The sequence below is a fragment of the Castanea sativa genome, chromosome 10, assembly GCF_040712315.1.
Source record: "Castanea sativa cultivar Marrone di Chiusa Pesio chromosome 10, ASM4071231v1".
NCBI classification, from domain to species: Eukaryota; Viridiplantae; Streptophyta; class Magnoliopsida; order Fagales; family Fagaceae; genus Castanea; species Castanea sativa.
In genome coordinates this window covers 20687841-20707793 of record NC_134022.1, presented here as the reverse complement: position 1 = coordinate 20707793, position 19953 = coordinate 20687841, and the positions used below count along the sequence as shown (strand labels likewise).

Sequence of the window (19953 nt, the reverse complement as noted above, 5' to 3'; positions counted from 1 at the left end):
AACAATGTGGAGTTGTGGTTTGAGGATTTGGCTTCTGAGTAGGGGTTCGCCATTTCCAACATGCTTTTTTTTAGTTTTCTTTTAACTATGAAAACTATTAAAAAAAAAAAATCAAAATGGTGTAGTTTTGATCACTTAACTGAAAAAGATAACTGAGTTCTAACGGAAGACTACATTGATAAAAATTGTAACTTATGTGGTGTTTGGTACGGGAGAATTCACATTACTCTTGGCATCTAGATTCCTAGAAATGCATTCTTAGGAATGTAACTATTCCTATATTTGGTTTCATTGGAAATGTAAGATGATAACGTTTGGTTTATTCTCAGGAATCTTAAATGAATTATTTATTTTTCTCATTCTATCCTTAGATTTGAATGTGAACTACCAAGTTCTTTAAAAAAAAAATCATCCTCTAAATAAATAATAAAAAACCAAATATAAACTATTAATTATGACAAATTCATTAAAATTATAGTCTAACATTTCAAAATGACAAGTACAATAAAAAAATAACTATTTAAATTCTCAAATGCTTTTATTTTTAATAATAATTTTTAAAAGCGTTTAATCCATAACAAAACAACCTGACATTTTTTTTTCCACACATGAAACCTAAATAAAACTTTGTTAAAGAATATATTAACAGAGTTGTCTATCTTGTCTATATTATTTTGGCGGGAAAAGATAAAGACAAGAGAAAATATATTGATGATTTGTTTTATATTTTATCTTAATTGCTTAAATAATAAGGAAAAAAGCTTAAAATTGTCAATTTATAAAAAATACAATTTCTTCTAAGCTTGGAATCTGGATTTCCACTTGTTTTAAAGGGAATTCACATTCCTACTGAGAAGAGGTTTAAGGGGGGAATTCAGATTTCCTAGCATGATTTGCAACCAAACATGAGAATCTTTAAACAGTTCTAAGAATCCTAAAACATTACCCCCATACCAAACGCAACATTAGAGGACTGAAATAACAAAGCTGAAAGTTAGATAATCAGTTTTGTATTTTTGACTTAAAAAAAAAAAAAAAAAAAAACCTACTCCCTTGTACTTAGAGATATACCTGATTTCTTCAGTATTACACTTTACCCCTTGGTCATTGGAGTCACGTAAATATGTGCCTTTCCGTCATTACTCATGTATGTTGCACTTGTGATACGATTTGGGAATATAAACCAACCAGCTCACAGCCACAGGTCGTAGATTCAATCTAGTTAATGGGGTTTCTGAGATTTGTTATACGGACATGAAGTAGAAAAGTTTACATATCTATACACACACACACGGACACACACACACAAACACAAACCACCGAGTTGGCAAGTTCGTTTTTTATTTGTTATTTTTTACAAATCCAATTCTTTCCTCAATTTGCTTTCTGATGTCCGTTGACCATTTTATATTAACAGAAACAACTTCATTTTCAGTGCATCAGAAATTCTCTGAGTCTCACAGGAACATGGCAATGAAACCTGTCAAGTACTATGTGGTACTGTGCGTGTGTTTTATAATCTTATATGTGTGTATTGTGTATTTGTGAATGAAAGTCTGAGTTGGCATTAGCAGGTGGACGCGTTCACTGACTCAGCTTTCAAGGGGAACCCAGCAGTGGTGTGTTTCTTAGAGGAAGATCAGAGAACCCAGGAGTGGCTACAAGTGGTGGCAACCGAGTTCAACATCCCCACCACGTGTTACTTGACTCACCTCACTCAGTCCAATTCGCCCAATCCTCGGTTCCGTCTTAGATGGTTCACTCCTGTTGCTGAGGTATGCACTTTCATTTCCATACATGACTGAGAAAGCAATAATATATAGAAAAGGAGATATATTTATTTGGCACAAATGGAGATATATTCTAATTTATCTGAAAGAAAAATGAATTAGTTTAAGCATACTTAGCTGTTCTTGATAAAAATTTGGCGTCCCAAGTAATATAATTTTAAATTATGAATCCTATGAATTTTGAAGTTCTTTATATTGTGATACGATTATTAATGTTAGTGATATCAAGTCCCCAAATTGTACTATTCTTGTCAAGTTCATTGTATTAGGAATCTTAATTCTAACCATGGTACTATAACCCTAAGGTTAGTCCAATGTTAACCTGTAAATAGTCCAATGCTTATTCGGTTCATTTGTAACACGCAAAGCTAAATGGTAAAACGGTAGATGTTTAGAGGGTTTTTTTTGCTATGAACTTACACCTCCAAGCTGAACCACTTGAATTCTTTATAATCTTTCTTAATTTTTTTCTTATTCCAACATTGTATTTAGAGCTATGTCTTGCCATTTCTAACAATGAGTTTGAGTTAAGATTGTTTATCACTTAAATTTCATACAAGTATTAATGACTTTTAAATGTACTTAAGATTACTTATTTTCTTTCAAAATTGAACATCTTGCCATTATTTATTTACTTGTAAGTCTTTTAGCATTGAATTATTGATCAAATGAGTAATTGATACCTGGCCTTTTGCAGGTTAAGATATGTGGTCATGCCACATTGGCTGCTGCACATACACTCTTCACTTCTAGTGTGTTGAATTGTGATGTCATTGAGTTTATCACAAAATCTGGAACATTAACTGCTAGAAAGGTTGCAGATGTACAAACAATTGATGGTTCGAATATTCAGAATCATGAGTCACAAGAGAGTTTTCTTATTGAATTGGATTTTCCTACCATCCCAATGATTGATTTCAACTCTGCTGAGTTTTCACCCATTTCCAAAGTCCTGAATGGTGCCTCTGTGATTGATATAAAGAGAACAGCAACTGAAGATGATCTCATTGTAACGTGTCCTAACATTTTCTCTTTGATTTAATTTTTCTTTTATACTTAACTTTCAAAGTTCATAACTATAGTAGTTTTATATGCATTGAAAAATCTTCGTTAAAATATTCTTAAAATGAATGATATGAACTAACTTGTGCATGATTTGTTGACCTACTGGAATCATGGCTCGTTCTTATTTGCAGCCATAATTGTTGGGTTAGATGTATAATAGGTTGTAGTATGTCTATTAAATGTTGTGTGTCTAAGTGAATCTTAATGGAAAAAAATATCATCTTTTTGTCTGGTTTTAGAATATTTTTAAGCACCTTAAAGTAATGCCTATCATGTTTCTCCTAAGATTTTGTAGTAGGAAAAGCATTGGAATGGGAAAACTGTAAGAGCAGAGATATGTAAATTAGCCTTGACAGCTGCTGTCTATCACATTTGGCAACAAAATGCTATCCTTCATCCTTCATGGTGGGGTTTAGAGACAGAATAAAGAATTATTCAATCCATTAAGAGAGAAGTAAAAGCAAGAATTGAGGCTAGAGGGGGGTATATGAATTCCATTCTGAATAGAGCTTTATGTAGTAAATGGGGAATTTCTCTGTGTTCTAGTGTCCCCATGGTCTAAGTGATAGTTAAAGTGAATGGCTGAATGTCTGTAATGTGTTGTCTAGTTGGTTTTTCTCCTTATATGTTTGGAGTTGATGTTTGAGCATTTGTATTTTGTAAGCTTATTCTGCTCCTGTGGTAGCAGCCCTTCAGCTGCAAGTTTCAGTTGTATTGAAAATTTCTATTTATTTCAATAATATATCTAATTCATCAAACCCTGACTAGTCTATTGAGGATTCATAACCGATCCCATAACTTTGGAACTAACACTAGGTTGTTTCATTCATTGAAAAGCTTATCATGTTTTGCAGGTAATACTCTCATCTGGAGAAACTGTCGTAGATCTTCAGCCACAGTTTGATTTGATATGTAAATGTTCTGGAAGGGGGCTAATTATTTCAGGGCCTGCTCCCCTAGATTCTGGATTTGACTATTACTATCGATTCTTTTGCCCAAAATTTCGGGTCAATGAGGTAACATATGTTTGGTATTTGGTCTCAAACAATGTAATGTTATTCAAGAACTTGATATATTATCAATCTCTGGTTGGTCTCTTTATTGCATTAATAACATGTTTCTGATTATGTTAGAATGAACATTGAACATCTCTGGATACATGATTCAACAAGTCATGAGGGACTTTTAAGGTTGAAACAGTTTAATGCACTTATCAGAGCCTGTTTAATGAATTGATTAATATTATTCGATTGCAAAAAACAAACAAATGAGAGATGTTATCAGGCCTAAGTAATTCCCTTTACTTAATACGGCTTTTGTGTTGAAGAGAATGTTATCAGACCTAAGTAATACCCTTTACTCAAACAAATTTCGCCATGTTAAAGGATGCTTCTTCATGTATTGAATAGCTGAGTAATTCTTGTATCTAATTTTTTTATAATGACTTTGTACCTTGGATGATACTAGAATGCAGAAATAAAATGAGAAAAAAGAACCTCCCCTTCTTGTTATTGTCTAGAATTGAAATGAAACTAGTGCAATTTCCTCTTACCTGTTTCACTTCTTTTCAGGATCATGTTTGTGGGAGTGCAAATTGTGCCTTAGCATTGTACTGGAGCAAAAGGCTAGGGAAGTGTGATCTTGTTGCATATGCGGTATTCTTGCCTATCTTTAGTGCATGCAAACTCATCGTTGTAGTTGTTGTCTTCATCATATTAATTGACATTATTGATTCTGTTCAGGCTTCAGCTAGAAGTGGAGTAGTAAACATTCATCTCGATGAACAAAACCAAAGAGTACTACTGCAAGGAAAAGCTGTTACTATCATGGAAGGGTCTTTATCAGTTTAGACATTTGGAGTTAAAAACTCCATTTTGCAATGAAATAATTCCCCTATGACTGGAATTGAAATTTTCAATCCATAGTTGATTTAAGGTAGAAGCAGTTTATTTTCATCGTTAAAAAAAAAAAAAAAAAAAAAAAAAGAAGAAAAAGCAAAAATAGTTATAAGGCAATCTTTGGCCTTGAGTATATTTGGGACGATAGGTAAAAACAGTTGAACAAAATTTTTTTTGGCAGAGTTATTAGAGGGACTAAAATCACAATTGATCCAAACTTAGATTGTATAATTTTTGTTTTAGTCTTAATTTTTTTTTTTAATTTTTTTTATATTTTTATGTATCACCTTGAGATAAAGGGGAAAAAAAATTAATGATCCAAAGAAGTCTAGGATTAAAAAAAAAAAATATATATATATATATATATATAAGCGAATAATATAAAGGAAGGCTTTTAAAGATCATAGCTTCGAATTTGTTTGTTTATTTAATGTAATTTTTCATCATATAAATCAGTTAAGAAGAAATATCTTCTTATACTTCTAAGTATAATTCTAAACTAAGTTCAGGTCTAAAGCCGAAGAACCTAAAGTAACAAAGGAAAACAATTCATGTTGTAATTGAGAATAAAGCTCTCCTTGGTTAGATTTGAGGTTAAGTTCATATTTATGATTGATACAAGTTCTAAGTTAGGCAATGCATTGTTCACTTTCTTGTTTATCTTCTTCTTCCAGAATCATCCCCCTTTACTGGGAGGTCTCCCCCCCCCCCCCCTTATATATCCTCCTTCCTTGCATCTTAACTCTCCATTTGTATGTCTTAAGGCTTTTTCCTCAAGATACTTACTTATCAGAGTTCTGCCAAAGGTGGTAAAAGGGGCTGTTAGCTATGAAACTACTGTTTAGGTGTCATTTCTTCATTAATGCAACTGATAAGGTTGTTGTAGAGTATTCAATGCAGAGGGGAAATGTATACCTTTACAGGAAGCTCCCTTCCACCGTCTTGGCCCTTTCCCCAGGTCTTTTCCCTTCCAATCGGGCTCTCATAAAACGACTATCTCGCATCTCCATCCCTTCTCGGGTCGATGAAGTCCTTGGGCCGGATACACTTTTACGAGTGGGATCAGGTGTTATACTTCGCATTCAATCCTTTTTGGTCTTCGGACACCCTACTAAGCCCCCTAAAACCTTGCTATTCAAAATCACTCTAATTGGAAGGTTTTAGTAACAACAGGTAGGATGGTACGTTCCAGATGCATTCCCACGTGGAGATGTCACTTCATTTGACTTCTACACGTCCCTAACGCTTCAGTATCCACGATCCTGCAGTTATTGCATCAGGCGGCTGCTTGTCCCCCCATGCCCTACGGTGCGATAATAATCCTACGATCCTTATTTCTTGTAATTTATGAGTGGGAAATTTACTGCTCATTTTTTACTCCTATATAAGGAGGGGATAGGAACAAATTTTTCCCATTTACTTGTTCTCTACCATTTTTCGTTGAAGCAGCAGTCCAAGGAAAACCCTTTCTAGTGGCCGTAGGTGCATTTGGTTCTTCATCTCGAGCCATAAAGAAAGTTATTTATTTTTATCTTTTCTTTCCTCGTTTAATTTTGTCCCTGTAGGAACGCATGGATAGATTTGCTAGACTAGTTGACACTCCCGAAGGTATGGCTGCCTTTGGGCTGAATATAGGATTTCTGACAATGTTGAACTCCAACTTTGTGAATTAGGAAAGTGGTTGGTCATGAATAAATCACCCGGGGCAGTAGTTATTCCTATAATTGCCTTCATAGAAGGCGGGATGGAAATTCCCATAGGCAGAGTCACTAGAGATTTCCTTATTAATTTTAGATTATCCACAAACCAATGCTCTCCCAATCTTTTTAGGGTCCTCGGTAGTGTGGACATGATAAATCGGAAAATGGGAACCCACTTTACGTGGCACGACGTAAACTGGGTGTATAATAGCCAAAAAGGAAAAGAAACTGGCTACTATTTTAAGTGTAGAGTTCTTTCCGTTAGGTTGGTTTCCAGTATACCTGAGTTGAATAAGGGTATGAATGAAGATTTCCTCATTGTTTCGAGGTGAATGGCACGATGGTTTGCACTACCTCACCCAAGATGGGGAACTAAGTGGGGTTTCCAAGGCCTTTAGATTGACTTAGGACATTCCTTCTCTTAAATTTTCCTATTTTTGCTTATATCAGGTCAATTTATAGCCGACAATCTCTTTGTTTCTCTGCAGACGAATTCCACATTGCTCCAACCAAAAGCTTGGTGAACTTTGCTGACCTCAATCGGATCCTCAGGTCAGGGATCTTTCTCCACAGAGATGGTCAACTTTGGGTAGTCCACGTGATCCTTGGTTTCAAGCCCATATCCAACCGCTTCTAGAGTCCAAAACACGTGATCAAAGAAAATAATCTGAGGCTTGCTCTAATTGACGTAGCTGTCCCCGGATTCCTAACAAAGCCTCCTCCATCTGGCACCCAAGACGCCTAGTTGCTCGCTTAACTTGCAGCCAAGCTACTCCACTCCCAAGAACAACCCATTCCTTTTGATGAAGAGCAGGAAGCAACAGTACCCGAACCTAGGATTTGGACAAAGACTTTGAAGTTTTCTACCAAGAGGATCTTGAGGACTCCCTAGCACTAACTCGCCTCCATCTTGTTGTTGCCCAAGTTAGCACTAGCCAAGAAGCATTAAACGTAACAGAGGCCATGGTGCTTGAGGAAAAGACTCTCGATCTATTGGCACTACTCACCGCCCATGTTGGGGGTGATTCCCCTGTGGTGCCTATAGTACCTCGTCCTTTAACTCCTGCCCTGGCTCAAATTGCCACATCAGAGGCCACTAAAAAGAAAAGGAAGAAGGGAAAGGCTACCGAGGGTGCTGAAGAAGGAGAAATTTCCCAACCTGCGCAACAACCACCCACCAAGGAGCCTAGAACTACAAGGGCTCATCAAAAGAAAGGCACTGCTTTTGGAACCAACAAAGGTACTGAAGGGGAGCAGCGTTCAAAATCGACTATTTGGAACCCTGCCTTTGTACTCAGCACGAGAGACCTTGTGACCACTGAAGCTTCCTTAAGGGATTCATAGAAGTGAAGATCGAGGTTGGTCTCTGAATGCCTGGAGAAGGTTCTTCTACTTCCTGAGGACATGCTGGATCTTCAGGGGTTGAGGAAGCGCGAGGTTGACCATATTTTATTTTTTTGTTAAGTTGACCATATTTTTTTACATTCCAAAATGAAATAGAAAAAGCATTAATATATGCATAGATATATCTGATGAATAACATGTTATTAACTTATAATTGGTGTTAATGATAGTCATATAAATATGATATTATACTAATAATAAATTGTGAAAAAAATTTATAGAAAATTACATCTAAGGCCCCAAGTTTATGCACAAATTCAAAAAATGTCTTAGGTTCTTAATTTTGTCAAATGAGTTTTCAAATCTATAAAAAAAATTTCAATTTGAAACTTTTTTTGTTATTTGTTTTTGTTATTTTGGATAGTAACAGAACAGAGAAAAGCAAAAAATCAAATATTAAACTTTGAGTTTCACCTCAGACTTTTCATAAATCAATTTGGCTAGATAGAAAGGGTAGAGAGAAAAAGATCCATTTGAAAAAAAAAAAATTTCACTAAATTAATTGTCAAAGAATATGATTATGTGACATGAAAAGTGTAGGTGCTCAAAAAGTTAAAGATCCAAGCTCACTAAGAATAGTAGTGCCTTGTCCTTTAGATCAAGCCCAAATAATAAAATTTCTATAGAGAGTGAGAAAGCAAACTTCAAACACAATTCTAAGTCAAAAATTAGTTTATGGCCATGATTCCCTGGCTGATTAACAAATGTAACTAGAATGAAAATTATGAATGCAGTTCTCCTTGGGCTGATCCGAGGATAAGTTCTTTATAAATGTTAAAATGTCTAGTTCAACTTTGCACCAAATTATACACTGATCACTTTCCTATTTTTCTCCCTTTATTTTTGTCAGCCCCCCCCTTCTGGGAGGTTTCTTCCCCTTTTATATCTCTCCTCCATCCATCATAGCCCTCCACTTGTACGCCTTAAAACATTCCCAAGATAGTAGTCTCATCACATCTCTGCAGATGGTGGTTGAAGGGGCTGCTAGCTGTGAAATCACTGTTCTGGTGTTATTTTCACATTAATGCAGCTGATATGGTTGGTGTGAAACATTCAATACGGAGGTAGGAGGTACATTCCTCAGGAAACTTCTTGCCACGGCCCTTGCTCCTTTCACAGTCCCTCCTTCTCTTCCTGGGTCTTCGTAAGACACTAAATACTCCGTTTCTGTTTCCATCCTCGGGCAGGTGGTTTCTTTGGATCCTACGCATCTCCTCGGGCTAGCTTATACAAGCTTTTTCCTTGGTCTAATCCTTTCTGCTTCTTAGACCCCCCACAAAAAGTTTTATCAATAATTTCTAATTTTTCAATGCAATAGAATTACTTCTATTAATGAATTACAAATATGAACATGAGTTTCAAATGGACACAGTTTCATACTTCTAGGATTTTAATTGACAAAATTAAAAGCTTGAGACCTAATCCAAATTAGGGAATAAATTCTTGGACATCTTTACAAAATTTCCCAATAAATTATGTTAGTAGAATAATAATATATATTTTTTGGTTGAGACAAAAAGGATGATTACATTTGACGTTACCATGTGTTTCAATTTGCAGCTGTCAATTGAGACCAAACCAGCTGAGTGTGTTGACCAATCTCTGTTCTGGACTTCTGAAAAGACAAGAAAGACAGAACCAACAACTCAACTTCATTTTCACTTTATTATAAAATAAAATAAAATAAAATAAAAAAAACTTCATTTTCACTACCTCTGAAATTCTCTCACATCACAGGAACATGGCAAAGAAACCTGTGAAGTACTATGTGGTACATCTCAGTTCTCTCTATCTGGTGTAATATGTATGTATGTATGTCTTATATATTTATGAATAGGATTCTGAGTTTGTAGTGGGACTTGGCAGGTGAACGCGTTTACTGACTCAGCTTTCAAGGGGAACCCAGCAGCAGTGTGTTTGTTAGAGGAAGAGAGAGATGAGCAATGGCTGCAAGCTGTGGCAACTGAGTTCAACATCTCCATGACTTGTTACTTGACTCGCCTCACTGACACAGGGTCCGACTCTCTTAAGTCACCCAATCCTAGGTTCCATATCAGATGGTTCACTCCTGTAGCTGAGGTGTCACTTCTTAATTTCACTTCCACTCTTAAAAAAAAGTATTTGTCTCAAAGTTCTACCCTTCGAATTTTAATATTTGCCTTAGTGGGGTGTTCTTAGTTCATCTAAATTATCTTAATTTTAGATCTTTAGAATAATACTTCCTTTTAAAAAAAAGTAGTAATTTATCTTGTTTTATAATTTTCTTATGGTGAAACTGAAACATTAAGATGGAGTCGAAGTTAATTGTGAGCGGAAGTGTTAAAATTATAATAACAATTATAAAAGTGTATTGGACAATTCTACATATTTTGCCTCACTTATTACTTATTTAGAGAATGTCTACATCAAACGAGGTAGAATGCTAGAATAAGGGCTAAATAATGATAAATGGTTTATTATACTTTTTTTTTCTTTAAAAATTGTGAGAGAGTATGATTTTACTTGAATGTGATTTAAGTGCATTATGACAGTTAGATTCAATTATTATAGGATTAGATATACCTTGTTGTATTTATGGTTGAATACTTATAAAATTGAGCATCACACCATGATCTAATTACATGTAAGTGTTTTGCTATATGATTTATTGTGATATAATACGATTATTGCAGTAGTTTGGATTCTAATTGGTGTGTGTCTTGATATTTTAGGTAAGTAAGTGTTAGCAAATTCTTGATTAGAAGTGATTATTAATAATTATATTGGATGCCTTGTTGGCAGGTTGAGCTTTGTGGCCATGCTACATTGGCAGCTGCACATACATTGTTTTCATCTGGTTTGGTGAATTCCAACATTATTGAGTTTGTCACACTATCCGGAATTCTAACTGCTAAAAGGTTCCTTGAAATCAAGACATCTGATAGTTCAGATGTTCAGAATGGTGAAGCGCAAGAGTGCTTTCTTATTGAATTGAATTTTCCTACTGTTCCAGCAATTGATGTCAATTCTGCAGAAGTTTCTTCAATTTCCAGTGCCTTGAATGGTGCTTCTGTGATTGATATAAAGAAAATTACTTCTTCAGATGCCCTGTTTGTAATGCTCTATTCCAATTTATAATTGTTTTCTTTTTCTTCTATACATTTTTTAGTATCTTAATTATCTTTAGTCAATTATCTTTTGGGAGGCTTTGTTGTTGTTGTAAATATGCATTGCAAAACTTTCAAAAGATTAATCTTTGCTTAAAATGAATGACATGCATGAACAAGTTGGTGTCTCATCGGTAAGTGAGAATCATGACTTTCTTGCTCAAATCATTGGACTTAGATGCATGGTTGGTTGGAATATTTGTTCTAATCCTCCTGTTTTAAAATGATTCTTAATAGGGCAACATCATATTTTTTACTGATTCATGACTACTTTGTAAGTACTTAAGAGTCAAGTTTATCAATTTTGCAGGTTGTACTCCCATCAGGAGAAAGTGTAATTGAAATACAGCCAGAGTTTGATGCTATACGTAAATGTCCTGGACTGGGGATAATTGTTTCAGGGGCTGCTCCCTCAGGGTCTGGGTTTGATTTTTACAGTCGGATCTTTTGGCCAAAACTTGGGATCAATGAGGTAAAATTTGTCAGTCTTTAGTCTAAACCAATTGCAATGTTTGTGAAGTGCATGACGTTATAGCTAAATATCTATTGCATCTCTTTACTGTGCTAATAGTGCATTTATAATTTTGTTAGCATGATCTCTTAATTCAAAAGGTTGTGGAAGGGACTTGTAAGTTCAATAATTTTTAATGTAATAATCGTTGCCTGCAGAATGGAATTATGATGCTAATGCTATTGCCATAAACAAGCAAGATATGTTATTTAACTTCGTTATCTTTACAGCCAGCATTTAAAGAATATATGCTTCATACATTGGATAGCTTATTAGTTCTTATACGGGTTATATTTATTGTTTGATAATTCAATAACATTTCACTTATTTGGAACCCAAAACCTACTTGACATTTTCTAGTAAGGTCCCAAGTTTTGATCATTAGCACTTTGATGATACTAGGTATGCAGTACCAAATAGGTGAGTTTGTGATATCAATAAAGGTATATTACTTGTGTTTCAGGATCCTGTTTGTGGGAGTGCACATTGTACACTAGCACCATACTGGAGCCAAAAACTGGGGAAGTGTGATCTTGTTGCATATCAGGTATTTTTCACCATGTCTATCGCAAACTCATAATTATATTTTTGTGTTTGTCATATTAATTTACAACGTTTCCAGGCATCAGCTAGAAGCGGAGTACTAAACATTCATCTAGATGAACAAAACCAGAGAGTACTACTGCGAGGAAAAGCTGTTACCATCATGGAAGGGTCTCTTTTAGTTTAGACATTCGAAGTTAAAACTCATATTGCATATATTTTTCAATTGAAATAATGACTATTACTAGGTGGAAGAAACCCTTGGAGCTAGGGTAGGAATTTCAAATTCTATAGCTGATTCAAGGTCTTGTTATAATCCTACTCTGTGAAATTGTATTTGCAAGGGTGTGTATAGGTTGTAAGGTGATATTTTTTATCCATTAAGAGAAACTTTCAATAACTATTCCACATAACAATGTTTGTCAAGGCAAGTTTTCTCTTTCAATACAGCTTCATGTTTCTCTATAATGCCTTCTTAAAATTTTCAAATTCTTACTTTGAAAAGGGTGAAACTTTGCACTCCATTGTTTGAGATCTCGGAAACAAAAAAAAAAAACTACCTAAAGGGATCCATGATGAAAAAAGATATATAGTTGAATATGTCAAACTTTTAATGATTGTGGTTTTGCATATGTTTGGTTATTTGAGGTTTTTTTTTTTTTTTTGCTGAATAAATATTTTATTGCTCAAAAAACTCAACCCGAAAAAGGGTAGAAACAAAAAGATCGGGCCTGAACCCATCTCTAACAAGGGCCTGAGATACATGAGAAGGCAGATTGGAGATGATAACCGGCCCAAACCAGTTTACAAGAACTGCCCATTGAGCAAGCAAATGTGCAGATACATTACCCTTTCTATGAACAAAAGAAAATTCAACATTTGAAAAGCAATTTGCAAAGTACAAAATATCTTCAAAAATAAATCTGATACTCCAATGCAAGGCTACCTCTGACTTTTTCAACGCCTCAATGACATTCCAGACATCTCCCTCCAAGATTATATTCTAAAATTCTTCATTCATAGCACATCTCATGGTACACCAAGTTGCTCTCACTTCCCTCATCAGGGAAATTCCACTGTCATAATTTCCTTTTTCACATTTGAAGGATTATGATGATAAGAATTTTGTTTTTGTTTTTGTTTTTTTTTAAGCTACTAAGAATATAGAGAATCAATTTTTACTCTTGAAAGGTTTCATATATTTTACACAACCTCATTTTGTAAGTCTTTTGTATTAAAATTGGTAATAACTTTAATATTTTCCTATAAAAATATAGGTTTTCAAAATTATTATCTTTAATTTAAAGTTAAATTAAAAGGGTATTGACTTGCTTCCTTTTAACTTTGCTGGTTTCTGTGTTCTTTTTTGTCATAGAGAGCCACTACTTGAGGATTTAATGCCTTATAGGATTCCTAAATTATGTCACAAGTGCAATACATGTATAATTCGATGAATAATAATGGGAAGACTAACTCTTTCACTTTACTATAATGCACAAGGGGATTCAGTGTAAGGTTTGTGCATTCAACCCATCAACTAGACACCATGGGTTGATTTTTCCGGATTGATAGGTTGGCTTTAAATTTTTTTGAACTTAGGTTCAGTCAGATTCGAGTTGATAAAGTTTTAACCTAAATAACTTGACTCAACCCACACTAATAATAGTTTAAAAAATTTGTAATTCAAATTTATTATTTTGGATTTTAAAGCTTAGTTTATATTTGTTAGTTTGGTTTATTTTTATATTTTTGAGACTTATTTTATTTATGAAATTTGAATATATACTAAGTTTAATTGTATTACTTGTCATCTTTTATTGAATAACTAGCCAATGTCCCATGTAATGTGCGGTGCATTTTGAAATATTTTGCAATAAGTTATCTTATGGTTTATATATATATATATATATATATATATATATATATATATATATATATATATATATATATATATATATATATATATATAAAAGTTGGGTTTAAGTTATACCTGGTGTAATTCTAAACAATGTTACACCACCCAATAACTTATTATAGAATTCATATTTTAAGAATCTCACCGTTGAATTATATGTTCTATATGTTCTTAACATGCATGTCAATTTTCATACCAATTGGATTTAATTAACCATTCGATCCATAAATTCATTTTTTATGTATTATTTTAAATTACAAAAATTTGAATTTAAATAATTAATTGATGACATAGCCATTGATCTTTGATCATCTTTAAATTTTGCAAGTATGAAGAATATATGAAGATAATGTAATCTAAAAGTGGATTTGTCAAAATTCGCGTCTAATTAAAAAATATTAAGTGATGTAATATTACTTAAAGTTACACCAGGTGTAACTTGAATCTAATCCTATATATATATATATATATATATATAAATAATGTTTAAGAAAACTTCAACTATTTTACAAGTCATTAAAAAGAGGAAACACAAATTATTAAAGTTAAAATAAAAGTAATAAAATATGAACCTGTTGCTTGAGTAGTTGGACAAATAAATAATTATTTTCCTCTAACTTAAGTGTAGAGTTATTATTATGTTTTATATTATTGATTCCGTGTTTTTAAATTTTTACTTTTGTCTCCTCCATAAAATAAAATAAAAATGCTTTCGTCTTTTGCTGGACCTTGTTTCAAAATCAATTATTTCCAATGCAACTTAATTTGGATAAGAACATCATACTTCAAGTTCAACCACTACCTAGACACTCAAAACTTACAAATCAAGTACATGAAAAAGTTTTGATTAGCCGACATATATATATATATATATATATATATATATTACAGGTATGAATAATTGAAGCAAATAAACCTAATAAGTTATATAAAAATTTTGAAGATTTGGATAAGTCACAGTACTACAAAATTAATAATATATAATTTTTTTAAGAATGTAACTATAATCAACTCTGAGTTTAATTTTTAAAATGAAACTATTAAGCAATCTGCTAATATTGAATAATTATGTCCATAAGGCTTTGATCACCTTTTCAAACTAGGGTATCTTGATCCATCTTTGTCGAGAAATCCTACATAGAGTTCAAAATGTTAAAATTATGTTTAGTAATAGTTTTTGTTTTTTATTTTAAAAACTTGTTTTTGGGAATATAAAGAAAAAACAATTTTCTTGAATTTTTAAAAGCAAAAACATGTTTGGTTTGCTGAAATTAAAAAATAATTTTTTGAAAAAAAATAAAAAATACTAAAATATGTTGTTGTTAGGATTTGAATTTTAGTGCTAACTCATTAAATAATGAGAGTTTCATTAAATCAAATGCGTGTTTTCTTTTACTTATAAAAACTAGAAATTGAAAACAGCATTTTGCATGTTTTTAGTTTCCTTTATAAATTGAGTTTTGAGAACACTTTTTGTTTTTTGTCCATTTTGAGTTTCCAAATAAGTTTTTTAGTTTAAAAAATAGATAATTATTTTTAAAAATAAAAAATAAGGGGAAAAAATAATAACCAAACATACCCTAAGTATTTTGTTAGACTTGTATAATTATATAATTAAATTTATCATATTTTAATAATTTAAACTTTTGAGATAATTAATAATTTAACAGTAAACTTGACTTAATAACAATGCGTGCATACATTCAGTGATACTTGGCCCTATTTGGTTCAACCGATCACTCTAATTAAGTTTCTATCACTCAATTCTTATCTCTCAAAATTCAAAACTCATATCTCATATCTTAGTTCTATTTTCACCTTAATTTAGTCTACAATTTGTTTGGATAAAATTTTTTCATCACAAAAACTATACTCTAACTCCAACATGTGGAGATTACAAGCCATAGGGTGACTCTACTTGGAGAAGATAAAACCCACACCCAAACCCAGCACTATCACCACCACCAACAACAAACCCAGAATCGACCACCATAAACACCACCAACAGCCACACAAAATTCAACCATCAAACACACTCATAACCAAAAAGCTAAACCCACCAACATACAAATGTACATAAAACCCAAAACCAAACCCAAACCCACAAACATAGCAAACCCAACTCAAATCTAAGCCTTCATCGATGGAATTCGAAGCTGGAGTCGCTGGAGTCGCCGAAGTTCGTTGTGAGGAGTGGTCATGATTTGGATCGGTGGAGTCATTCAGATCGGGATTTGTTCTTCGTCATCGTCGGGATTCAGATTCGAGTTTGAGGTTTGAGTGGTTCAGTGGTGGCTTATGATAGCGGTTTGTGGAGGAGTAGTGGAGGCTCTATGTAGAAGAAAAAAAAATGAAGAATGAAGAGATGAGGAGAATAGAAAGAAAGAAAACTAAAAAGAAAGAAAAGAGAGTCTGAGAAAGAGAGATCCGTTGGGTGCAAGCAGGCATGACATGACAAGATAAAGCTATTGGTCCCATAAGTTGAAAGAAATTACCATATTACCATGATAACTCATTTCTCATAACTCAGAAACACCTAAAATGTGTTTTCATTTTCAGTAACTCATTACTCATTTTGAAGAGTTATAAGTGATGAAAACTGAAACTTAAAACAAATCCAAACAAGCACACCGGCCATGGGACCCACCATATTTGAGTGATGGGTGATGAAGATTGAGTAATGGGTGAGTGAAAACATGAAATCCAAACACCCCCTTAGTTTCCATAGATATATGCTTATACTTTCAGTCATACTTGGACTTAATCACGTATACTCTCAGTGAGAGAGAGAGAGAGAGAGAGAGAAAGAGAGAGAGAGAGAGAGAAAGAGAGAGAGAGAGATGCTTATTCTGTGTTGCAACACTAAAAAGTTTCTATATCATAACTGATGATGTTGAAATCTTCAGTTGAGTAGGTTTGTCCAAATGGGTTAGCACGGACTTCGTCTTTGTACCTGCAAAGACGACAATAGAATCCTTCTCCCTAAGTGGTCATTGGTGTGGTGCCGGCCACAGAGTCTCCAATGGTAAAGTTAGTAATGAGAAATGACAAAGTAGTTTTGTAAGAGCTAGATTGAACAGAGTATTCTTTTGAGTATGTGTGTATGTACCTTCTTTGGCTCTTAGGTGTGCCTTATATACATTCCCATTCTTTCTAGTCATTGTATGCTATTCATGGTGTTGTAATTGCTTCTTTTGTAACGCCTCTAGACTCATTCAATGTGGGCTTTGATGGGTCTCCAATGATCTTCTTGGCTGATTGGTAATCGTCTAAGGCATTGAATGCTCCTCTTTATGGCACTCCTACCATCATCCATGCTGAGGAGGGATGGATGATGGTATTTAATGGGTTCGTCTAGATTGAGATTTTATTGGTCCTATCAACTGCCCCTCAATCCTATGGTCGTTGTTACGTGTAATGGCGATCATAGGAAGATGGAAGGTTTTTTGTTCAGACGTGACTCTTGGGGTTTTGTGTTAGTCGCATTCAATGCGTAGTGGCGGCACCGTACGCATCGTAGCCACGTGGCACATTCTAGAATTCAATGCTTCACTCATGTCCTTTAGGTTTCTCGCTGATTTTCAGTTTTTTGTACCCAACTTTTATAAAACTTGTCTTCTTTTTCCCTTTCCTCCTTACTTTCTCTTCTTTGCACCATTGTTTTTCTTCTTGAGATTCCTGTTGCGTTTCTTCTTTCTGGGATTTGTCCTTTTCGAGGTACGGTTTCTTTCCTCAAGCTTTACTCTTTGTAGCGAAAAACATTACTGGTATTTTTCTTTTTTTGTATTGAGGTTTCGAGTTTTGTTTTTCTTTTTTGCTGTTTTTCCTTTTGGGTTCCATGGTAGATAGCTCTGAGGTTAGGAGACTCTATCCTTCCCTTTTGTTTTTCTTTGTGTGCTTAGGGGCTTCTCTAAGCTCTTTTGGCTCTTCAATTGAGAGTTTTGTGTTTGGAGGTAGTGGCTTAGGTCTAGCGTTGGCTGATCTGCTCCCTTTGCTTTGTGAGTCTGTGGATTAGTTTGAGGGAGTAGTGGGTGAACGGAGAATTAATTATGTCGAAAGTGAGGTCCAGTGAGCTAGAAACTGGGTTGTCATCTAGCGATGACCCTGTTAAGGTGGAGGTGGATACTGCGGCTTTTAGCCCAAGAGAGGTTAGGGCTTTTCATGCCCTTGGGGAGGCATGTGGTCTGGATGCTGAGACACTCTCCAGATTTAGGGATAGGTTTCAATTCCCTAAGAGGGTTAGGGTTCGTCTTCCTCATAAAGAGGAACATGCTTGTCATTTTTCTCCTAAGGAGGTGTGTTTCTATGAGGCTGCCTTCCTGAGCGATCTTAGGTTTCTCGTCCATCCCTTCATCATGGAGCTTCTGAATCACTTCAACATTGCTCCTGGGCAACTTATGCCAAACTCGTGGAGGATTATGATCAGTTGTATGGAAATATGGATGGTTGTCACTGAAGGGGACATGATTAAGGTGGACGAGTTCACATATTTGTATCGTCTAAAGGAGTCAAAAGAGAATGGGTACTACGAACTTGTGCCCTGGGTCAAGAAGGCTAGGATTATCACGTATTTACCATCGTCCTTCCGATATCGAAAATCGAGGTTCTTTTTTATGTCTAGGGACGAGTGGGAGACTCCTTCTAATGAGTTCTGGGGTGACATTCCTAGGTTGATTCGTCGTTGGAGAACCCCGATTCTAGTTGCGTCAAACTTCTGCAAGTCTTTGTCCTTTCTTCCTTTTTTTTTTTTTGGCTAATCTTTCTGTTTATTGTGATGTTAAGAAGTGTCTAAAGCTCAAGAACGGGTATAAGAGGCGCGTCAAAGCAGCTGGTTGACCCTAGAACCTTAGCTTGTCACTGCCTCGGTCCGGAGCCTTCCCCCTTTGTTCTGCGTGCCATTGAAATCGAAGAGAAGAAGAGTAAGTGTTTACTTGGTTCGTTATTGCTTGGGTTATATATATATATATTTTTATTTTTTACTAGTGTTTCTCTTTCGCAAAGATAACGACGAAGTTTAACTAGGGGATGTACGCCAAAATAAGGGCCAAGAAGAATGAGCCCCTCTCCTAGCTCGAGAAGAGGGTGGTGCGCATAATGGAGAAGGAATCCCGTCACACCAGTTGCCTCTGTTCCTAGGGCTACAAGGACTTTGTCTCCTGCCACCTCGATGGAAGAGATCACTCCTCACCTGAAGAAGCAGCGGGTGGCGGATAAGGGTAAAGAGAAGGTTGGTTCATGCTCGTCCAGCGTTTGGGATGATGCCAGCTTGGCACTGACAAGGGCGCAGGATGCCTTCACAGCTGAGGAACTTAAGGCCTTTACTGACGTACCTTCCAACGAGATCGTGAGTCATCATATTCACAAGAGTGGATCTGAAAGCTAGATGCTCTGTGTGATCTCTTTTTCAGGTGTTGGGGGAAACCATCCACATTACCTCAGAGAACCTGAGTCAGGAGGCGAAGGCTACGTCAAAGGGGTCTAGGGTGGAGGCTTTGTATGTGGAGAACTCGAAGCTAAGGAAGGATCTCATTGCTACCATGGATAAGGCCAACACTGCCAAGGAGAAGGCTAAGGTCTTGGCTAACTATCTGAGGGTTGAGAGGCAGCTAACCTTAGAGAAGGACGAACAACTCCAAGCTGCGAAGGAGAAGGTCAAGACCATTGTTGCTAAGGCCGTTGAAGCTTTTCAACAAACTGACGAGTACAACACTGTGCTCTTTAGTTGGTATTACAAGGGCTGTGAGCTTTTTTGGCGATACCTCGTCAAGCATCCTACTAGCGTGGACTTGGGGGGTTTGGACTTGAAAGAGGTTGACAAGGAAATGGAGGTGGACGAAGCTTCTCAGTCCTTTGTTGTTGCTCCTAAAGGGGACACTCTAGAGCCCGCTTCTGCAGGTGGTGACGAGGCCACTGCATGAACTCGTCTAGTGCACATATATATGTTTCCCTTTTTCTTTTTTCTTTTTTTGGTGCTCAGTATG

General features: G+C 35.2%; 2 protein-coding genes across 10 annotated transcripts; both read left to right on the top strand.

The window, feature by feature from the left end:
• Nucleotides 1–1132: 1132 nt before the first annotated feature.
• Nucleotides 1133–4979, top strand: LOC142611599 (uncharacterized). 9 transcript variants are annotated; one of them, XM_075783681.1, is made up of 7 exons: nt 1252–1331; nt 1436–1497; nt 1572–1775; nt 2488–2799; nt 3710–3871; nt 4427–4510; nt 4598–4979. In XM_075783681.1, coding segments are annotated over exons 1-7 (933 nt in total). In that variant the 5' UTR covers nt 1252–1330; the 3' UTR covers nt 4706–4979. The 9 variants fall into 9 exon arrangements, with proteins under 9 accessions (XP_075639794.1, XP_075639792.1, XP_075639793.1 ...); XM_075783683.1 differs by having other exon boundaries at nt 1290–1327; XM_075783679.1 differs by lacking the exon at nt 1252–1331 and adding an exon at nt 1133–1204 and having other exon boundaries at nt 1575–1775; nt 4427–4771.
• Nucleotides 4980–9492: 4513 nt separating this feature from the next.
• Nucleotides 9493–12470, top strand: LOC142611602 (uncharacterized). The gene is made up of 6 exons (XM_075783686.1): nt 9493–9628; nt 9724–9936; nt 10639–10950; nt 11314–11475; nt 11978–12061; nt 12137–12470. Exons 1-6 carry the CDS (start codon nt 9599–9601, stop codon nt 12242–12244), a joined length of 909 nt encoding a protein of 302 aa, XP_075639801.1. The 5' UTR covers nt 9493–9598; the 3' UTR covers nt 12245–12470.
• Nucleotides 12471–19953: the final 7483 nt, after the last annotated feature.